This window comes from Dunckerocampus dactyliophorus, chromosome 6 (assembly GCF_027744805.1).
Source record: "Dunckerocampus dactyliophorus isolate RoL2022-P2 chromosome 6, RoL_Ddac_1.1, whole genome shotgun sequence".
In the NCBI taxonomy this organism is placed as follows: domain Eukaryota; kingdom Metazoa; phylum Chordata; class Actinopteri; order Syngnathiformes; family Syngnathidae; genus Dunckerocampus; species Dunckerocampus dactyliophorus.
Genome location: NC_072824.1, coordinates 7,294,940 through 7,315,103, shown reverse-complemented (window position 1 = coordinate 7,315,103; position 20,164 = coordinate 7,294,940). Strand labels below are relative to the sequence as shown.

At 50.5% G+C, this 20,164-nt stretch overlaps 4 protein-coding genes across 10 annotated transcripts; 1 reads left to right on the top strand and 3 right to left on the bottom strand.

Moving 5' to 3' along the window:
* Positions 1 to 1,263: 1,263 nt before the first annotated feature.
* Positions 1,264 to 4,259, bottom strand: LOC129182983 (serum response factor-like). 2 transcript variants are annotated; one of them, XM_054779717.1, is made up of 8 exons: positions 3,097 to 3,827; positions 2,743 to 3,012; positions 2,434 to 2,608; positions 2,204 to 2,347; positions 1,911 to 2,018; positions 1,675 to 1,833; positions 1,526 to 1,605; positions 1,264 to 1,458 (listed from the first exon to the last, which is right to left on the bottom strand). In XM_054779717.1, the coding sequence occupies exons 1-8, from the start codon at positions 3,487 to 3,489 to the stop codon at positions 1,363 to 1,365; spliced, it is 1,425 nt and encodes a 474-aa protein (XP_054635692.1). In that variant the 5' UTR covers positions 3,490 to 3,827; the 3' UTR covers positions 1,264 to 1,362. The 2 variants fall into 2 exon arrangements, with proteins under 2 accessions (XP_054635692.1, XP_054635693.1); XM_054779718.1 differs by lacking the exon at positions 2,204 to 2,347 and having other exon boundaries at positions 3,097 to 4,259.
* LOC129182984 (equilibrative nucleoside transporter 1-like) lies at positions 3,485 to 9,952 on the bottom strand. Its single transcript, XM_054779719.1, has 14 exons — positions 9,396 to 9,952; positions 9,193 to 9,231; positions 9,051 to 9,132; positions 8,824 to 8,978; positions 8,626 to 8,765; positions 8,424 to 8,558; positions 8,237 to 8,334; positions 8,070 to 8,142; positions 7,938 to 8,002; positions 7,721 to 7,829; positions 7,577 to 7,662; positions 7,304 to 7,503; positions 4,299 to 7,232; positions 3,485 to 3,584 (listed from the first exon to the last, which is right to left on the bottom strand). The coding sequence occupies exons 2-13, from the start codon at positions 9,216 to 9,218 to the stop codon at positions 7,121 to 7,123; spliced, it is 1,281 nt and encodes a 426-aa protein (XP_054635694.1). The 5' UTR covers positions 9,219 to 9,231; positions 9,396 to 9,952; the 3' UTR covers positions 3,485 to 3,584; positions 4,299 to 7,120.
* Positions 4,120 to 6,987, top strand: LOC129182986 (opsin-5-like). The gene is made up of 6 exons (XM_054779722.1): positions 4,120 to 4,478; positions 4,681 to 4,886; positions 4,966 to 5,065; positions 5,281 to 5,385; positions 5,461 to 5,684; positions 6,321 to 6,987. The coding sequence occupies exons 1-6, from the start codon at positions 4,361 to 4,363 to the stop codon at positions 6,768 to 6,770; spliced, it is 1,203 nt and encodes a 400-aa protein (XP_054635697.1). The 5' UTR covers positions 4,120 to 4,360; the 3' UTR covers positions 6,771 to 6,987.
* A 1,536-nt stretch (positions 9,953 to 11,488) lies between the features above and the next one.
* pex6 (peroxisomal biogenesis factor 6) lies at positions 11,489 to 19,689 on the bottom strand. Of its 6 annotated transcripts, none has more exons than XM_054779683.1 (18): positions 18,560 to 19,689; positions 17,765 to 18,319; positions 17,067 to 17,235; positions 16,907 to 16,996; positions 16,500 to 16,812; positions 16,314 to 16,419; positions 16,035 to 16,237; positions 15,759 to 15,945; positions 15,611 to 15,687; positions 15,420 to 15,537; positions 15,142 to 15,347; positions 14,951 to 15,012; positions 14,382 to 14,490; positions 14,201 to 14,317; positions 14,040 to 14,117; positions 13,804 to 13,943; positions 13,554 to 13,737; positions 11,489 to 13,207 (listed from the first exon to the last, which is right to left on the bottom strand). In XM_054779683.1, the coding sequence occupies exons 1-17, from the start codon at positions 19,046 to 19,048 to the stop codon at positions 13,583 to 13,585; spliced, it is 3,174 nt and encodes a 1,057-aa protein (XP_054635658.1). In that variant the 5' UTR covers positions 19,049 to 19,689; the 3' UTR covers positions 11,489 to 13,207; positions 13,554 to 13,582. The 6 variants fall into 6 exon arrangements, with proteins under 6 accessions (XP_054635658.1, XP_054635660.1, XP_054635661.1 ...); XM_054779685.1 differs by lacking the exon at positions 11,489 to 13,207 and having other exon boundaries at positions 13,363 to 13,737; positions 16,500 to 16,621; positions 16,701 to 16,812; positions 17,067 to 17,224; XM_054779686.1 differs by lacking the exon at positions 11,489 to 13,207 and having other exon boundaries at positions 13,363 to 13,737; positions 16,314 to 16,416; positions 16,500 to 16,621; positions 16,701 to 16,812; positions 17,067 to 17,224.
* Positions 19,690 to 20,164: the final 475 nt, after the last annotated feature.

Here is a 20,164-nt window from a genome sequence, read left to right as displayed (position 1 = left end):
CTCACTCACGGGTATGCTGGAGCGGGGTACACCCTGGTCACCAGTCAATCGCAATCGCAGGTCACATATAGACATTCACACTCATATTCATACCGATGGACAATTTAGAGTCACCAATTAACCCAACATGCATGTTTTTGTAAAGTGGGAGGAAACCAGAGAAAACCCACGCACGCACGGGGAGAACATGCAAACTCCCCGTGCAGATCTTCCCGATCTCCTGTGTGTGTGCTAACCACTAGGCCACCGTGCTGCCCCACAATGAGGAGAAGCGATATAGAAAATGGGTGGATGGAAGTCTTAATTAGTTGAAGCCTCACATTTGTAGCCCTCTTTAGGCTAATTTTATAATGATTATTTATTGATCACTGATGACTTGCTGTTGACAATCCAGTCAAGTGCTGCATAGACATTGAGGGTCAGGTGTCAAAGCTCATCTAACAGTCAAAATGTGTGTGTATGTGTGGTGGGATATACATGTAAAGTAAGGGCCTGTCCACAAGGAAATCTTTTCAAGTCGAAACCGTGTAGTTCACCGTTTCAGCCTTTTATCCACACGGCAACGGTGCTCTAGGTGCCCTGAAATGGCATTTTTTGAAAACGGATTCCATAGTGGAAAAATCTCACAATGCCGCTTTGTCGTTGCCATGTGGACAAGCAAAAGTACTTTGTGAAAACAATCACGTCATTGCCCGGTCGCCGTCATGTGACCTGAAGTGACCGGTTGTGTACTGCTGCCGAAAAGCCAATATCTAAATATTTCGAATGGCATGACTCAAGTCAACATTCTCCTATTTTCTTGTCTTGATACTTTAAAGTGACTCGCAGACGTAATTCCACTTTGTCGAAAAGAATGACCCTTATGCGCAGGCGTTCTTTCTTCTCCTGCTTTTGGTGGGTCATGTAGTTCTGTTTACAGCGCCACATGTAGGTGTATCCTTTTAACCCAGTGATCTGTTCTATTTATTGATCCAAAACTGTGTGGAATTTTTTTTTCAGGTCACCAAAACCACACAACCCCCCCCCCCCCCCCCCCCCCCCAAACAAACAAAAAAAAACACAGGAGCGTTCCTGTGTGGACAGGGCCTAAATACATAGATGTGTGGCTGAGTGTCCTTGAATGGAACATGTCTGGGCGGGACCTTCAGACATGAAGAAGGAAGCAGTTTTTGGCACTTTGTTGGTGAAGATGATGATGTCACAGTTGATACATTCACGTCAATGACATCATCTCATCCTTCGCACAATAAAGGAACTGAGAAGTAGTAAAAACAATGTTTTTTTTTTTTGGAAGAAAAGACACAGTTTTCCTGATAAAAAAATCAAACTTCTTTTCCTACACGATACGTAAACCGGAAGTGGTCAGTCTTCTTTTGCGTGCTGCACGTCCACGCTGACCACCTGAAGCTCCGTCAGGTTGCCCCCACCGCCTCCTGCACTCTGCTGGCTGATAACCATCTGAACACAAACAACAAGTTAGATACTACAACCTTCAATGTCCTGTGTGAGCATCGCGATGCGTTACCGGGTGCAGTTGCACGGCAGAGACTGGGATCTGGGCGGTGACTGGAGGGAGGGACGCCAGGAAGACCTGCGGGACGGACGCTGACAAACAAACTGGGTTAGACGTTGAATGACATCAATGATGGTGCATTAGAAGAGGTGGACTGGTACCAGAGTCATGTGACTGGGTGTGGCCTGCTTGGGAGAAGGTGTTGAGGACTGTGAGGCCACCGTCACCCAGAGAGGGAGTGGGTGCGGCGTACATGACCGTGTGACCTCCAGGGTACATCATGTGAGTGGCAACTGAAGAGGAAGAGGAGACCACAGTGGCTGTGGACAAACACGGCATGTCAGCCAACTACAGAGGGTCTCCTACAGTGTATATGTCCAGTAGGCAGAGCTCTTACCTGTGGAGGAGGTGGGACTGTGGATGTCAGAGCTACTCTCATTGGTAGAGGTTGGCTGACTGCTGGACTGGACCTGTATGTTCTGCAGCTGCTGGGAGACTCCGCCCCCTGACAACACATCAGATGTGAGAATCTCTCTCACGTGCACACACACGCGCACACACACACACGCGCACACACACACACACACGCACACACACACACACACACAAGCACAACACAACACAACACAACACAACACAGCACAGCACAGCACAGCACAGCACAGCAGCTGGGCAGAGCAGCATGCTCACCTGACAGTGACACAGTCGTGGGGAGGCGGAGCAGCGTGGTTTGCTGAGCAGGCGGGGCGTGTAGCGTGACTGCGGGGCCAGGGGCCACGGGACCCTGCAGCTGACTGAGCGGGATGGTGTGCGTGCCGGGAGTCAGTGACGCACCTGAGCGGAGGTGCGGAGATGGGTGGGGCCAAAGATGGGTAAGCGACAGTGAAAAAGCAACATGCAAAGAGTCTGACACCCACTACCTGACATCAAAGTGAAGCCGGCAGGAAAGACAACACCCGCCGACGTCTTCAATACCCCCCCGTTGGTGGAAGACGGCTGCCAGGAGGCAGCGCTGGTCTGCACCTGCATTGTCGCAGAAGACGAGGTCGTGCTGCAAGCCATATTGGACGTGCTGAAGGCAGCTTTGTTGAGGTCCTGCAGATAAAAGAAGTCATGTGACCTGTGTGTTGATTGGTGGATGTTTTAAGTGAAATCATGTTTGAGGAGGTGTTACAGGCAGAGACCACCATCCTGACTGATGTGATGAGTTAGCTTAATCCTGTCGTTACCTTGGTGATGTCGGGGCATCCATCCGCCTCGTTCACTTGGTAAGTGAGGTCAGTCTCCTCGAAGCCCGTGGCGCTCATCCTCTGGTCAGAGGACGGGTCGGAGCGCGGTGGTGAGTCTGGGGAGTTGAGGCAGGTCTGGATCAGAGCTTTGCCTGTCTCTGAGGTTATCATGGGCTGCAGCTTCCTCGTGGCGAACGTATACACGTGACCCGTCTCGCTGGCGACCAGCAGCAACACCTGAGTGCCCGTCAGCGTGGAGAGCTCGTACGCCTGCGGGGGAGGGCATAACTTGACATCAAAACTAGTCTACACTACACGAGCATCATTGATCACGTGATCTGTGCCATCACTCACCTTCTTCATGATGCCAGTCTTTCTCTTGCTAAAAGTTGTGTATCGCCTCAGTTTGTTGTCGATGAAAGCCATCTTGATCTTGACCCTCCCCCGAGTTTTCTTGCCGGGCTTTGCTCCAGGCATCCCCGGGGTGACGCCACCGTGAACTCCGCTGAGGCCTCCGGAGGGGGCGGAGGACTGCTGAGCAAGCGCCCATTCGTCCCTCTCCCGTTTCACACCTCTTCTAGCCCCGCTTGACCCCCGGTGGGGGTCTTCATCCTCTCCGGATTCGGAGTCCTGCTCGGAGCCGCTGTCAATCACCTCCGCGCCGTACTCCCTCACTTCAAACCGGCCTCCGTCCGCCTCGGTGGCGGTTCCGTTGCCCGGTTGTCCTGGTCCGGTTCTAGTGCCCATTTACAACGCTCCACCCGCGGCAGGAAGAAACCCCGCGGTGGCGGCGTCCAACGCGGATCTTCCCGCGGCGTTGCGAGCTTCCGGTGGGACAGAGTCTGCTAACGGAAGCGATAAAGCTACATGAGCTAACGGGGTAGCCTGTGCTAAGCAGCTAGCCTGTGCTAAGCACTTTAGCAACAAGTCGCGCCTGTTGTGTCGTGTCCAGGTAATCACCTTTCGTCCACAATGCAGCAAAGGAGAAACTTCGTGGAGAGGACAGGGAGACACAAGTCTTATTTAGAAGACACTTGAAAAGTTACATTTTACACATTTTGGACAAGCCCCTCCCCCCAGAAACGCTCCGCTCCACTTAAGGAAATGCCGAGCAGCGCCCCACCAGCCTCCTCCGCGGTAGAATATAGTTTCCAGTTCTGGACGGTATTCAGCCACAGAGCTCTTTCAAATATTCAACGCGCTAGCTGAAAACACTTTTACCCTTCATAATGTCTAAAATACATGGATAAAATGGAGGTTTAGATGGTGTTATGCGAAGTAATATCAGTATTTGACATGCGACGTGGAACTACTTTTCTCCATATAAAGAGGTCTGGCGCGCCTTATATGGGCAACGAGTACAAACACACCGAGGGGAGGAAAAAGAGGCGGAGTCAATACTCTAAATAAAAATGTAGTTATGAAAATAAGGAAGACTTTTACACTTCAAATGCTGACAATCAACAATTAAGACTCGTCAATTACACTGTGTGACCTCTGACGTTGTGTTTTCTGACGTCAGAGGTCTGCTGGAGGGATCAGGTCTCTATATTTACCTCAGATTAACCACACTCTTGTCTTCTTCACAAGCTCTTCACTCAGTCAACACCACTCCATCATGTCTTCTTCTTCCTCTTCACTCTGGAGAAACAACAGCTTGACGCCCACTGGAGGCCGAGACCCCCCTCTGTCTGACCAGGGTGAGACCATCATTGGCGTCTACCTACTGCTACTGGGTGAGTTTTCACACTTTAACAACATGCATGCCGGACCAGCAGGTGGCAATGTCACTTTGTTTGTGGTGTAAAGTGCTTCTCAGTGTTGACATGGAAACTTCTTCAAATTGTACATTGTTTTCAGGCTGTTGTCATGGAAACCAGCCATCAAAAGGTTTGTATCTATTTTGAGTTCAGAGTTGTCCTCGTCTTCTGCTGTCAGGCTGGTTGTCCTGGTTCGGGAACAGCATCGTTCTGTTCGTGTTGTACCGCCAGAGGGCCTCGCTGCAGCCCACCGATTACTTGACCTTTAACCTGGCCGTGTCCGACGCCAGCATTTCTGTGTTCGGCTACTCTCGAGGCATCATCGAGATTTTCAACGTCTTCCAGGACAGCGACTACCTGATCTCATCCATCTGGACCTGCGAGGTAGCATTACTTAATGTTCTTAAAGGTGGCGGAGCTTGACGCTGACCTCTGTGTGTGTGTGTGTGTGTGTGTCCTCCAGGTGGACGGCTTCTTCACGCTGTTATTTGGACTGGGCAGCATCAACACGCTGACGGTTATCAGCGTCACACGCTACGTAAAAGGATGTCACCCTGGCCGAGGTCATGGCATGTTGCCATAGAAAAGATATCCCTGCTGAAGTGATTGGTCCTCATCTGGTTTCTTCTTTTTTTATTCCTTCCTCCTCTTCCTGTTCTGTCCCCTCTTTTCTCCCTCTTCCTTTTTCATCATTCTTTTTTTCTTTTTCTCCTATTTTCTTCTTCTGCCTCTTTCTCCCTCTTCTCATTCTTCTTCCTCTCCTCCTTCACTTCCTCAGCTCATCACATCCACATGACCAGCGTGTCCGTCTGTCTGCTGATGATCTGGATGGCGGCCGGCTTCTGGTCTGGAGCGCCACTGCTGGGCTGGGGAAGCTACACAGGTGAACTTCCTCCCTCCACTCTTTTTCCTCGCACTCCTCCCTTCCACCTGACCTCCAACCGTCGACCCCATGCAGATCGTGGCTATGGAACATGTGAGATTGACTGGACCAAAGCCCTCTACTCTGCCGTGTACCGGGCCTACATCATCTGCATCTTCATCTTCTGCTTCTTCGTGCCTGTGCTCACCATGCTCTTCTGCTACGTGTCCATCATCAACACAGTGAAGCGAGGAAACGCGCTTGCCTCTGAGGGCGACCTGACGGATCGCCAGAGGAAGATGGAGAGAGACGTCACCATCGTGCGTCTAACTTCTGTTAGCTTGCATCAGTGCCTCTTCATGGGCAATTCCTTGAGGAGCAGGTCCAGGGCCGCAACCTAGAAGACCTTCAAGAACCTTGTTAGAGGAAGCTTTACTTGATGGAACTTCCTAAAGGAATCCTATGTAGAACCTCTTGGAGCAGGGGTCTCAAACTCAACTTACCTGGGGGCCTGTGGAGTTAGAGTCTGGGTTGCATCAAGGGATTCAAGTATTTAAAAAAAAGTATAACTCATCCAATCTTCTTAATCTTTATTAATAAAAGCACAGAACATAAATGCTTCTTCAGATAGGCTTCTCTAGCCTACTCCTTGCTGCCAGCAACTTGGCAGCGCTTCCTCTTGCACAGCGCTGCTGGAGTGCATCTGGCTTCCCAGCATGCCTTGCGACACCTGTTTTGTAAATAGTTGCTCAAGTTGTGTGTTTAGAGTTCATTTTAATGTTTATTATTCCCCATAGTACTTGTAGTTTCCCAATGTGTTTTACTTACCAGTTACTTGTCAAGTAGGGGTCCACAAAATACGGTGTTGCGAGTTTGAGACCCCGGTCTTGGAGCAACCTGTAAGTGGAGGTTTGCATTGTCCCGACATCCACTCATGACTCTGCTCTTCCTGTCAGGTGTCCATCGTGATCTGCACGGCCTTCATCCTGGCATGGTCTCCTTACGCTGTGGTGTCCATGTGGTCCGCCTTTGGATTCCACGTGCCAAACCTGACCAGCATCTTCACTCGCCTTTTCGCCAAGTCAGCCAGCTTCTACAACCCGCTCATCTACTTCGGCCTCAGCTCCAAGTTCCGTAAAGACGTGGGCGTCTTGCTGCCGTGCGCCCGGGACGCCAAAGACTCGGTCAAGCTGAGGCGCTTCAAGCCGAAGGGGGACGGTCAGGGCCGGGTCAAGGTTCCTCGCAGCGAGAGGAAGTACAACCTGGCTGGCCCTGCCCCCAATGCCGACCCTGTGCTGATGGGAAGTCCTCCCTGTGCGCCAGCGGCACCTGTCAACAGGGTGTTTTTCCTTGAGAGGCCGCAGCCCTCTGAGACCGGTTCTGAGTTTGAATGCGCCAGACTGTGACCCAGAAGAACCTCGTGGTCCTCCATAAATCGTCTGAAGGGAGTGCCTTAAAACTGCTGCAATCTTTCACACCGCCAGCAGGGGGAGTGGCAATGTGCTTGTAGCCCCACCTCCTTTTGGCCCACCTTAGTAGTTCTCTTCTTGTAGACAGACCCGTGACATGCCAAGCACTGGCTTACACTTCACAGAATTAAAGCAAATAAAGCATTTTTAATAAGAGGTGTTTCTTCTTCTCTGGGGTGAGGTAGTTGTAGGATGTTACACAGCGCCCACTGCTGTTCAACAACAATTACAACACTTTCAAGTATATTTACAAGGCATTGCTCATTTGTTCTGCGCACGTTCTCGCGTCAAACGAGTGCTCTGAACACGAAGGAAAGCGCAGCACCAAAAGCCAAACCCAAAGAGAGAAAAAAGGCCATGATGGCGCCGGCTGTCTCCGCTTCGTGAGGAAGAACTTTCCTAAAAAGACATGAAGAAAAAAGTTCAGAGGAAGGAAAACTGCGGGAAGAGGCAGCAGAGGCGGCGCTCACTTGGGCCCATAGCACATGCACAGACTGGCGAGGTAACCATTGCTGACTGCAAAGGCCACCATGAAGGTGGCAAAGAAGGCGTCGTGCTGGAAGAAGACGGGCAGGTGGACGCGGGGCTGCACGTTACACAACATGAAGAGCGGCACAAACGCCACGCGAGCGGCAATCAAAACGGGAAGTAGCCGACTGTTTTTTCCTGGCTGGACAAACACGGACAGAAGTACGGTCAGCGGGCTGGTGGGCCCCGCCCCCTTGTCCAAGTTGGCAACTCACCCACATGCAAAATGCCGTCAGGCTCCGCCCTCCCCAGTCGCACAGGTTGAAGAGCAGGAAGCAGGCAACCGGCACAAAGTACACGTCTGTCACATGACAACAGCGTCAGACACAGGAAAAGGCGGCGCTTCCCTCATGACTCACCCCAGGAACTCTTGTCAGCCAATGAGGACTTGGTGTCGGCCACGACGGCGGGAAACGTTCCGATGGTGACGGTGAAGGTGAAGCAAACGGACAGCGCCAAGACCCACATCTGGAGCACATTCACAGCTGTACTTTTTGCGGGCGTTCAACATTATGCACTGTCCCTAATAAATAAATACATAAAGAAAAAGGTGGGAGGTCACGCCAACGGCAGCACCTTCTTGAAGATCTTCACCATGGAGGCGTTTCCACCGGCCGCTCCCTCGCCCCTTCCTGAACCAACTGAGGAAGACCACCAGGAACACGATGAGGAAGAAGGAAGTCGGCAAAGAACGCTTACCATCGTTACCTTCGTTCGCAAGGTTGACGTTCTCATCTTCCTCGCCTCGATTTTTTTGCTGTTCGTAATACTGGAAAAACTCCTAAACACACACACACACACACACACACACAGCTTGATGTGGGTCAAGATGTGTGTGTGTGTGTGTGTGTGTGTGTGTGTGTGTGTGTGTGTACCAGTTTAGGCAGCATGATGTATGACAAAATGGAAATACAAATAACGACACACGCTGTGACGAAGTAACCGAAAGCAGCCTCTTGGACGCCCGAACCACCTGTGAGGAGGGGAAGGAAGGAAAGGCAAAAAGAGGTCAGAGGTGGTCCCGGTCTCGGAGCAGATCCGATCAGGTGGGCTTCATCACACTTGCGATGGCGCAGATCATAGCGAAGGCTGCAAAGGTCCCGGCGAGGCCCTGACCACTCATGATGGGTGTGGTGTACGAGGCGGGAAGCACTCCCGCCATTCCAAACAGACTTCCCTGTAGCACGGCGCCGAACGCTGGTAGGAAACAGGAAAGCGTCAACGGGCTTTACCGCTCAGTGAAGCAAAAGCAGAACCAACTCACAGTTGATGATCACGATCTTCACCATGGTGACGGCAAAGAACGGCGCAGGCTCCATGGGAACCTTAACCAGGAGCGCCGTCAGCAGGAAGACGGCCATGATGACCAGCAAGCTGCCCGCCACACGCACATGCCGAGGCACGCTGCAGAGGAGGAAGACGTTCTAGACGCTTCGATAAGCAAGATGACGGCAGGGCTCACCGTGAGTGCAGGAAAGAGTTGAGGCAGGTGAAGATGAGGAGCGGCAACATGGCGCACAGCGTCATCACGTTGTTAAATCTGGCCTGCAGCACGCTGCGGTGCTCCTCACCCGCCGCCGTCTCATTGCTCGAGTCCTTCAGACGGCTGCTAAAGTACTGAAGAGTGATCAGGTCGTCAATATTCTGATCAATAGTGTTTATTCGCGCTGACAGGAAGGGATGTCACACCATGGTGGCCGTCATGAAGAAGTTCCATGGCAATAACGTTCCCAAGCCAAGCATGAAGAAGGCCAGCCAGACGGCGTGAAACCTGACCCAACAACACGCTGAGCAAATGTCAATCAATCAACCAATCAATAAACGGACTCACTTGTCCTTTGGTGCACTGGCGCCCATTTTCCTGACAGATCTGAGCAACAAAACAACACTGTTATTTATGACTAGTCAATAATCAATGGCCCATTGAGGGGCGCAGCCTGCACTACAGTCATGTGATAGAGAAACGTTGCGCATGAGGCATTCAAAGACACGCTGCACTCCAAACTGAACAAGAACAAGTAAAAGTGTCTTTACCTGCAGAAAGTGTGTTAGTGTGCGGTCGGAGTGTGTGAGCAGTGTTTGTGTCTCGTTTTCCTCCCACAGCTTCAGCACAATGTGGCACCACCCGTAACCTCTGACCTTGGACTTCTCATATCAGCGACGGTGTAGACTTTGATCCTGTTGTCCCGCTGATAAGAACACAGCAACCTGCACGTATTAGGGAGGAGGGGGAGCGACTTTCTAATTTCCTTCCAATTCCAATTAGTCAGGGGCCCCACAAAGAGGTAAAAATTAAAAAATAAAAAGGGGGGGAATCCAATGTGATTTTTTTCATGAGGTCCAGAATACCTGCTGGCACTCCTGCCAGCAACACATTACAACTTTAAACAATTAGTCTCTTTAACTTTTTTTTTTTACTTACATTGTATGTTTGTTAGTTAGTGTTATGTATTCACTGGCTAATGTTGTACATTTGCTGCTGTATTCTAATATTGTATGTTTGTTAGTCGTTTACTGGGTAACATTGTACAGACCCTTTCCAAAAAATTAGATTGTCATGGAAAAGTTGTTTAATTTCCATAATTCCATTCAAAAAGTTAAACTTTCATAGATTATAGATTCAGGGCCCACAATTTAAACGATTTCAAATATTTATTTGTTTATTTTTACATATATTGGGCTTCCAGCTCATTAAACCCACAAAAGCAGGAATTCAAAAAATTAGAATACTGTGAAGAAATCAGCCCAAATTTTGCAGGGCATGAATGTTTTAAACTGAGTGTCACACACTAATCATCTACTAAACTCAAATCACCTGCACAGGCTTCCCCAGGTGTCATTAAATTGCTTCAGTTTGGTTCAATTGTCTCAGTTCAGTTCAATATAGGGAAGACTGCAGACATGACAACTGGCCAGAAGACCATCACTGATACCCTCCATAGGATGGGTAAGCCACAAAAGTTCATAGCTAAGGAGGCTGGTTGTTCACAGAGTGCTGTGTCCAAGCATATCAATGGAAAGTCTAGAGGAAGGGCAAAATGTGGCAGGAGAAGATGCACCAGCAAAAGAGATGACCGTGGGCTTCAGCGGATTATCAAACAGGGAAGATTCAAGAATCTGGCAGAGATCCAGAAAGAGAGGAATGAGGCGGGAGTCACAGCTTCAAAAACCACCACATTCAGACTCATCCGGGAGATGGGCTCCAACTGTCGGGTTCCTCGGGTCAAGCCACTTGTGAACCTGAGCCAACGTAGGAAGCGTCTCCACTGGGCCAAGGAGAAGAAGGACTGGACTGTTGGCCAGTGGTCCAAGGTCCTCTTTTCCGATGAAAGTAAAGTGTGCCTTTCATTTGGGAATCAAGGTCCAAGGGTTTGGAGGAAGACAGGTGAGGAACAGAACCCAAGCTGCCTGAGGTCCAGTGTGAAATATCCACAGTCCGTCATGATTTGGGGTGCAATGTCCGGTGCAGGTGTTGGTAAACTCTGCTTTCTTAAATCCAAGGTCACCCAACAGTCTACCAGCATGTTTTAGAGGACTTCATGATTCCTTCTGCTGAGGATCTGTATGGAGATGCAGATTTCATCTTCCAGCAGGACCTGGCCCCTGCCCATACCGCCAGAAGCACCAAAACCTGGTTTGATGCCCATGCCATCACAGTGCTTGACGGGCCAGCCAACTCACCGGACCTAAACCCCATTGATAATCTATGGGGTATTCTCAAGAGGAAAATGAGGGGCACCAGACCCAACAACGAAGAAGAGCTGACAGCAAGCATGAAGGAAATCTGGGCTTCCATAACTCCCAGGCAATGCCACAGGCTGATTGCTTCAATGCCACGTCGCATCGAGGCAGTGATTAAGGCAAAGGGATTCCCAACCAAGTATTGAAGATTGACATATCGTTTTGAAAGTACCATATTTTGATTTTGATGTGATCCTAATTTCTTTCTTTTTTTTCCTGCAAAAACAGAAGTAAATGGTTTCTTCAGTATTCAAATTTTTAGAATTCCTGTTTTCGTGGGTTTTATGAGCTGGAAGCCCAAATTACGTAAAAATAAACAAACACTTTAAATTGTGGGCCCTGAATCTATAATCTATGCAAGTTTAACTTTATGAATGGAATTATGGAAATTAAACAACTTTTCCATGACATTCTAATTTTTTTGGAAAGGGTCTGTATGTTAGCATGTTCACTGGCTAGCATTGCACTTTTGCTAGCATGCTCACCGGCTAACATGTTTTTGTTAGCGTGTTCACTTGCTAATGTACTTTTGGTAGCTTGCTCACTGGCTAACATTTTTATTAGTCTGTTCACTTGCTAACATTATACATTTGTTAGCGTATTCACTGGCTAACACTACATTTCCGAGCATGCTCACTGGCTAACATTCTTGTACGCTGCCGCTAACGTACGTTTGTTAGCGTAGTCACTGGCTAATATTGTGTGTCTAATCAGTTCTTTCCTGATATATAAATGCTAATGTAACAACATGCTAAAAATAAACAGATGCTTATCTTGCCAAAGCCCCCTCCACCTCTGGTTGCGTGCTGTCATGGCAACAGGCGTTTGAGCTCGCTGATTGGTCGCCTGTTGAGAAGTGCTGAGTGGGCTGGGTCTCCCCCCGCCACCCACGGGCCGGGTCACGGCCTCCTATTATGATTGGCAGCTGGTGTTTGTGCAGAGTGAAGCTTCTAGCGGCAAGCTTGTCATTCAAGCGGCACACAGCGGCGCTGGCCCACAAGCTAACCAATGTGTGGGGTCAACTGGTAAGGACCGCCGTGCTCTCCGGTTCTCCGGACTTTTTTGAACCTTTGGTAATGACGTGAGGGGCTCGGGGGGGCGGACCGTGAACTTCGGGGGTCTGTGGTGAGGTAGATGGGCTTTGAGGTTGGGGTCTCAGGAAGGGGGGGAGGAGGGGGTGTCCACGAGGACATGTCTGTCGGGAGGTCAGAGGTCATTGAGAAGGAGAACGTAAAGACGCACATTACAGGGCGGGTGGGGGTGAGTGGGCGGGGCCTGGTCGGACGTTTGGCGTGAAGAACTGTGCTAACGCTGTGGCAGGTTTCCAAAAGGGACGCTGCTGAGGAGCTGGCTCACCAAGTCTCGACCCAGACTTCTGCTGCTCATCGCCGGCCTCAAGCGGCCTCAGGTGACCCTCATGAGGAGGAAGAGGATGAAGCGCACCAAAGTAGCCAAGGCCACGTAAGCGGTAAATACAAAAGCCCACCGGGCTCACATCGCTGCAGGGCAGCGAGGGGGGCATTGCATCCCCCCTCGGTGATGTGAGCCTCGTGAAGACAACTTCCTGTTCTGTCTTCTTTTTCCCCTTCACTTGTGGTGCCAAAATGTTCCGTGTCTTCTAGAACCTGCAGCAGAATGCCACATTTCTCCTGAGTCATGACCCCCCCAGTGAGAAGACTCCTAGCGTGTTCTTCTTCCATGTTTTGACCACGACTCTCCTGCTAATGTTCTTCTAGTCTCCAAGCTCAACTCGTCTTCAAGGGACAGTTTGTACGCTAGCTAGCTGACGTCTTGTAGTACCAACATGTTCCAACAAGAGGCAGCGTCGGCCTTCCTTAGCATTAAGCTAACGTCAGTCGAGAGACGGACCGAAGCGAGCTCGCCATGACGCCGGCCACGCCCTCCACAAGTCTGACTGACATTTAGACTTATGACAACTTAGCTGCTGCTAAGGAAGTTAGCCTTCGTGCCAAGGCGCTGCCCCACCTGCTGGTTTGGAATGTAAAGTGCCACGCGGCTCACTTCTGCCAAGGAACGTTCCTTCCGAGCGTCTCCTCTGGCGAGGCCGTCGCCATGGTGACGGAGCACGTGATCACCTGTGTTTGCTTGAAGAGGGTCACATGACAAGTTTGAAACATCAAATCAATAAAGTGGAAACTTTTATGTCAACAATGTCTACTTTTCTTCATTGAACGCTCAGAGGGGGTCATCCAAGATGGCCGACATGGCCCCGACCACATGCGGCTGTCAAATATAAAAGTAAAGAGTAAAAGAATATTTATTTTTGGACTTTTTCATGAATTAACATTTGCCAATGTTTTACATTCGTGATGGAAAGCTGACATCATGTTGATGGGGTGGTAGAGTGGTCGTGTCCTTTTGCAAGACACTGAAGGATGAGCCACGTCATCAGAAGATGAATGAAGAAAGAGCTACATGAAAGCCATTTACCATGGCGGCCATGTTGTCTCTGACACTGGTTAGCGGCCATGTTGCATGGAGGCTGCGGTCAGCGTATGTTGAAGGTGTTTGTATCTCAGTAGTTCCTCTTGTGAAACAGATGCATGGAAGCCGTCCAGCGCCACAGTGAAGTCGTCCACAGAGAGGTGGACCGGTGAGTCCTCCGAATCAAGACCTGTCGGACACAGAGAGACAAAAATTATCTTTGAGAGTTTGTGGCCTTCGACGACTTTTGACGTACCCCGGTGGACGAGGGAGATCTTCCTCTTGATGGCGGCCGTCATGGCGTCCGAACACAAAGCGTAGAGGTCGGCGCCGCTCATGTGGGCGGGGCAGCGCTCCACCACCTGCAGCAGGTCGACATCGGGGGCCAAGTGGAAGCTGAAGACGATCGAGGAGGACACAGTCAACGTGTGAAACTGCCGTGATATTGTTGGTGCTGTAGCGCCCACCACCAACAGGAGGAGCTGTGCTCACTTTCTGAGGATGGCCTGGAGAACTTGGAGCTGCGAGCTTCGGTCTTCGTTAATTCCGACATAGACAAGCTTGTCAAACCTAAGGAGACGAAACGCCGTCATTAATAACTTACTTAGCCACTTAACCTCCACGTCTCTGCGGCAGAGAGAATGACCGCTGACCTTCCGGGCCGTAGCAGCGATTGGTCCAGCAAGTCGGGACGGTTCGTGGCGCCGATCACAAAAACCTGGGCGGACGCGGGCAGAGCGTCGAGCTCCGCAAGCAGCTGAGAGACCACCCTGGTAGATTCAATGCTAAGTTCACTGACCGCAGTGCAACACGTTAGCATTAGCATTCCCTCACCTGTCCATCACCCCGCCAGAGTCCCCACTGCGCCCCCTGCTGGGCGCCAGAGAGTCCAACTCATCAAAGAAGACCACACAGGGCGCCGCCGAGCGCGCTCTGTTGAAAACTACACACACACACACACACACACACAAACTTGGTCGGGGAGCAATGTTTTCCACAGCGCTGTATTAGATTTATGGAGGTGGTGGTTATTGACTAACTGACTAATTTGCATGATTGTCCGTGTGCATGTAATTAAAATGGACGCTGTCGGGAGGGAAGAAGAGACAAAAATTGACTCAAAAACATGAATGCATACCGCCACCTAGTCTACAGAATTGTAACCACAAGATACATATTCTATTATAATGTGTTAGTATAAGTGAGGGTGGGATAGTGCCAAATCTATTGGCAGGCCGCCACAAGTAAATGAAGATATAGGAAATACTGGGGAGGGGCCAAGTTGGCTTAAAGTCAGGTGTTAGACAGCAAAAGGTGGTATTTTCTAGTTGACCACTACAAGCCAACAGCCCTACACAAGACCCTCACATCATTGTTTTTTTAAAGGTTGCGGTGGGATTCACCTTCCCTGATGTTCTCTTCACTCTGACCCACATACATGTTGAGGAGCTCTGGACCTTTCACACTGAGCACAGAAGAAGCAACATGATGTGTTATCAGCCGTTATGTCGTTATTATTAGTCTTTAACAACACCTGCATGTAAGCGTTAGCTGCTAGCTGACAGACTTAAAAAAACACTACAAGCATTCTCACCTGAGGAACGTCATGGAGCACTCTGTCGCCACGGCCTTGGCAAGCAGAGTTTTTCCAGTGCCTGGCGGTCCGTACAGGAGAATTCCGGTCCGGTTCAGGTTGAGAGACAAGAGCTCGGGACGCTGCAGAGGAAGTTGGACTGTGTCCAGGATGTCCTTCTTGACCTGCTGGAGGCCGCCCACATCTTCCCAGCGCACGTTAGGAATCTACTGATACACACTTCCAGCCTCAGCCACTGGAGGGCAGCAGAGTTCAGTGGCACATGTCGAGGGACTCACTTTCGGGGCGCCAACGGCCTCAGACTGGACGTCCTGCAAGGTGTGCAGCGCCGAGAGGATGTCCTGGTTCTGGATGGTCACACCACTGGAGCACAAATCCTCTTCCCGCCGACCTCGGCTGCACAAGACATGCAAAAATACACCTTGAATGAACTTCTTGATTCCCATGGGGAACATTCAGGATGTCTCACCAAGCAAGGACAAGTCGCCTGCAAGCAGCTCTGCCTGCCTCTGCCAACAGGGCGCTCAAGTCGCCCAACACGAAGCCCTGAGGACATGTTTGACCTTAAAGGCACACTATTGGACAATTTCCAGGGCGTTCTTGTCAGGGCGACATACGGCAGTGACTTTGGCGAGTCTCTCCAGACTGACGTCCCTCGCCAGGCTAAGGTCTCGAGTCAGTGAGCCTAGCATGGCGTCACGCTGCTCCTCAGTGGGGCTCTCTATTGCCACCTGGTGGACAAAGGCCGCCATGATGCCAGGAGACAGCTCCTGGGGTTTGCAGACCGTTGCCACCACTGCTACCCTGACACACACACACACATGCACACACATGCGCACACACACACACACATTACAAACAGATGTGTTAAACTGTGATGCAGCGGAACACACCTGCCAGGGGCGCTCTTCAGCATCTGGACAAATGCTGCTTGGACCCGGCCGTCCTCGTCGGTGACCCCCCGAGGCCGCAGAAGAAGCTGCAGGTTCCTGAGCAGGAGGACACAGGGCTGCACAGCGTCAGCCCGCTGGAAGAGCGACATCAGTTTGGCCTCAGTGGCGGCGGGTGTGTCGCCGCACACGGTCACACAATCAACCTGCACGGCAATCACAAGGCATCAGTGCATGGCTGGCGGCCATCTTGTTGCTCAGCCAGCGGTCCAAACGTCATGCCTTGAGCAGGTGGAGATGGAGCCTGTAGGTTGCTGCGCTGACCGCCGTCACTTTACCACTTCCTGCCGGGCCGTAGAGAAGGAGCGTGCATGCCGGCAGAGCGCTACTGCAAGCACACATCACATGACGTGACCACGCCTCCTGTCATGCTTCTGCGAGCACACTTAACAGCACCAGGACACGTACCCGTGGCGGTGGGGGAGGACGATGCGAGCGATGACATCCACTGTCTGTTCCAGGCCTGCAGGACATGGGCCACTCCATAGCACCACAGCGCCAGACGGCACCATGCTGTTGACAGGCGAGCCCTGAAGCCATTTCAGAGATTGGAGGTAAAAGTTAGAATAGAAAGCTTTTATTTCTTTGACGTGAAAGGTAAAAGGCCACCATGAAGAGGGACGTGTGCAGTCTATTAGCCAGATAAGCTCCTCCCACTTCTTCTTCTTCATCTGTCTCAGCAGGACACACCTTCTGCACCTTGAAGAACAGAACTGGGCTCCTGGGCCAGGTCAAAGGTCAGCATGGCTAATTAGCATGGAGGTTACCACGGAAACAGGAAAAGTCACTTCCTGATTAACATGGGGTTGTCTGACCTGAGCGGGCCTGACTCGGAGTTCTGGTTCTCCAGCAGGTCTGGATGGTTTCGGGTCGGAACCCTAAGGATGTCTCCCAGCGACACCAGACTGCAGGACAGCAACTGATGACATCACCACTTTGAAACGACAAATCCAGTCAAACTTCCTGTCCGCTGACCTGCTGCTGCTGAAGTGTGTGGACAGCAGGTCGTCATAGCAATACGGCTGCTTGGAGAACGGCGATGCCACTGGCTGGACATGAAGCTCGCTGGCGAATGGCGGCCTGGCCGAGCAAGTGTCAGAGCGACCACTGCCATCGTGTGGTCGCCGCCACCTCTGAGACAGAACTGAGTGACTGACATGGACATTCACATGCACTAAAACAGAAGTACTTTTACATTATACATACATTTTTCACACTTCTATGTTAAGTCAGTTTGCATGCACTCTCTAATTCCGTCTTGAACAAATGCAATGTGCCTCTCAAACACTAGGGGGCGATTGTGGTCAATGCTGCAAACCACTAAGCTGCCTGGTCAAATGCATAACACAGCTTTCTAAATGTCTTATGTGTAGTCATTAATGTTCTAATGTGTGTTTAAATTATATCTGTTTTTGGTTATTGTGGTTATGTGAGCATTAAAGGCATAGAAAAATGCACCATTGATGCACAAAATAAACTTTCTACGACACATTCAAATATCTTTAATTATTCTAGTTTCCAATCACTACATGTGTTAATCCAACCTCAAAAAAAGCAAACACTATCTAATTAAGGTGTTCACGTGCATTTTTAAAAGCTGCTTTCGACCAAATTCATGCAATTTTTTTTTCTTAGTGCATGTAAACATAGTGAGTGTGTGCAAGTGTGTGTACCTTCAATCTCAGGCTGCCGCAGCTCACATTTGTCTCATCTCCTGCGGTCAGGTTGAACCAAAACATTTCTGATATGACAGCGCCTTCATGGTGGATTGGCATGCCTCCTACGGCTGCGTCCAGTGACGTCACCATGGCTGCTCGCAGTCTGTTGGGTCGGCCCGCTAACCACAGCTTGACCCACTCTCCATCAAACAGTCCTAAATTGATAAGCAGACGTCTGTTGACAAACAGGCGGCCGTCCACGTCGCCAAAGAAACCGTCTGCCTCCAACCACTGCCGTGTGTCCATAATGGTCACGTCCAGCTGCCACTGATGCTCCTGCAAGATGCCACAGGACCCTGAACCCAGATGCTTGTCCAGGAGAGATAACCTGCTTCCCAGGCTGGCAGCAGCGTGAGCAAAGTCTGAGGCGCACAGCTGGAGTGTCTTGGGGGGTGGGGCTAAGTGTGGGAGGTCCGACCAGTCGTTGCAGTCCGCCAGAACCACGGTGGTGTCAGCCGTGATCCGACCCTGCGTGACTGGGCTGCACGCCAACACCAGCAGGTCTGCTATCTGCATAAGATCATGTAAAAGACTTGCCGTTTCTTCCATTTTTACTTTTCAGAGAAAAAAAGTTTAATAAACAACAGTAACAATTTTTTATGTTTTCTTCAACATGTGAAAAACTTTGTCAATGAAATTCATCATGTATACAGAACACCACAATGAAACCATTACGTTTCAGGACTATTTTTGCAGCTTTAAATTCATATAAATGCCGTTAGATGGCAATATTTTGGGGGTAAAACACACCTGCCCTGGCTCCTCCCCGACCAGCGGTTCTCCTTGCCGGGCCAGAAGACAGCATCCAGGCCGGCACAGTTCCAACAGGTCAGCGTTGAGCCTGAACGCGTTGTCCCGGTCCAAAGAGTGGCTGCTACTGGTTCCCAATACCACACTGTCCAAGCTCACAGGCACAACAGGCCGAACCGTGCCGCCGCTCCCCGCCGGCTGGAGGCCGTGAAGCCGCAGGAAGAAGCCGCTGGTGAAGAGCCTCACTCTGCCCGGAGGGACTCGGGAACCTCCGAAGCCCGCCGCTTCCTTCTCGCTGACCGGCTGAACGCGCAGTAAAATGGCGGGCGTGCGGGCACTGGCAGGCCGCCACGGGGTGAAGAGAACCGTAGGGGGGTCATTGTCATTGTGGAAAAGTAAACTCAGCTGGGACTTGGACACCAGAAGATCAAGTGGACTCAAGTGAGACGGGAAACTCTCCAGGCAAAACAACTCTACCTGCGCCGCCATCTTCAGAGTTTCTACTTCCGGTTACGTGATTGCTGCCTCTGGAGGACAACTAACAACAACTAGCAAGTGTCTTTTTGATTACTGTTTGACTTTAGCTATCTATCAATCTATCTATCTATCTAGATAGATAGATAGATAGATAGACTTGTTGACGTGTGTTTCAAAATGCAGAAGCTGTGACGTCAGGCAGGCTCCACGTCGACAGGGGGCGCCGCGGCTCCATGATGAAGGCGCGGCCAATGAGGGTGGTGCTGATGCTGCTGTAAGGATGAAGATGGAGCACAGGACGCGACGACGACGATGATGATGATGAGGATGATAGCTGGTTCGGAGCAGTCCGGACGGAAAACAACAAGCAGGTCAGAAAGCAAACCAAACATAAAACAACAACAGCTGATCGACGTGCAACCTGTGTGTGCGTGTACGTGTGCGCGTGTGTTGAGGCCTTGGACCGGATGTGGGATCGATAACAGTATGCTTATTTTGTGTCATGCACACTAAAATCTTTGCTTACAAATACAATGCAAACATTGATGATTAGTAATCCAAATTATGTAATCGGTAGACGGTACGAGGCGCTCAGGTGCTGCTTGTCGGGTGGGACAGAATAACACCGACTCACTCACCTACTGCAGGAAACACTCGTGCACGCACGCACATATTAGGCAAGTTTTTTCCCTTAACAAAATAAATGCAAGAAGTATTTTGTTAAAGTCACCTTGACCTTTCTCTTGGACTTCATGGTTTACAGTGTGTGCACTGTGCCCGCAATAGAGGACAGACATTAAGTGGACAAATAGAATGGTTGATATTGTAGTTTTTTACCCTATGTAGTTTTCATGTCAAAAAATTGTCTTCAAATTGGCATTACCGCATGTACAGTAAGAGTATTCGACGGTGCTTTTATTTAGATAGGGTGTACCGGATGTGGTCAGAGTGAGTGACGTGAATTGACGCTGGTGCTTGCGGAGCTGCAGTGCGGACAAACGGGCTGGTGCAGCAGAACCTGCGCCTCCTAGTTGACCCGGCTCAGCCTGAGCCTTATGGGTCTAGTCGTGTGCAGTATTTAAGCCCCGGTCACTGTCCAGCTGCAGGTGAATCAGACGGCTAGCACAC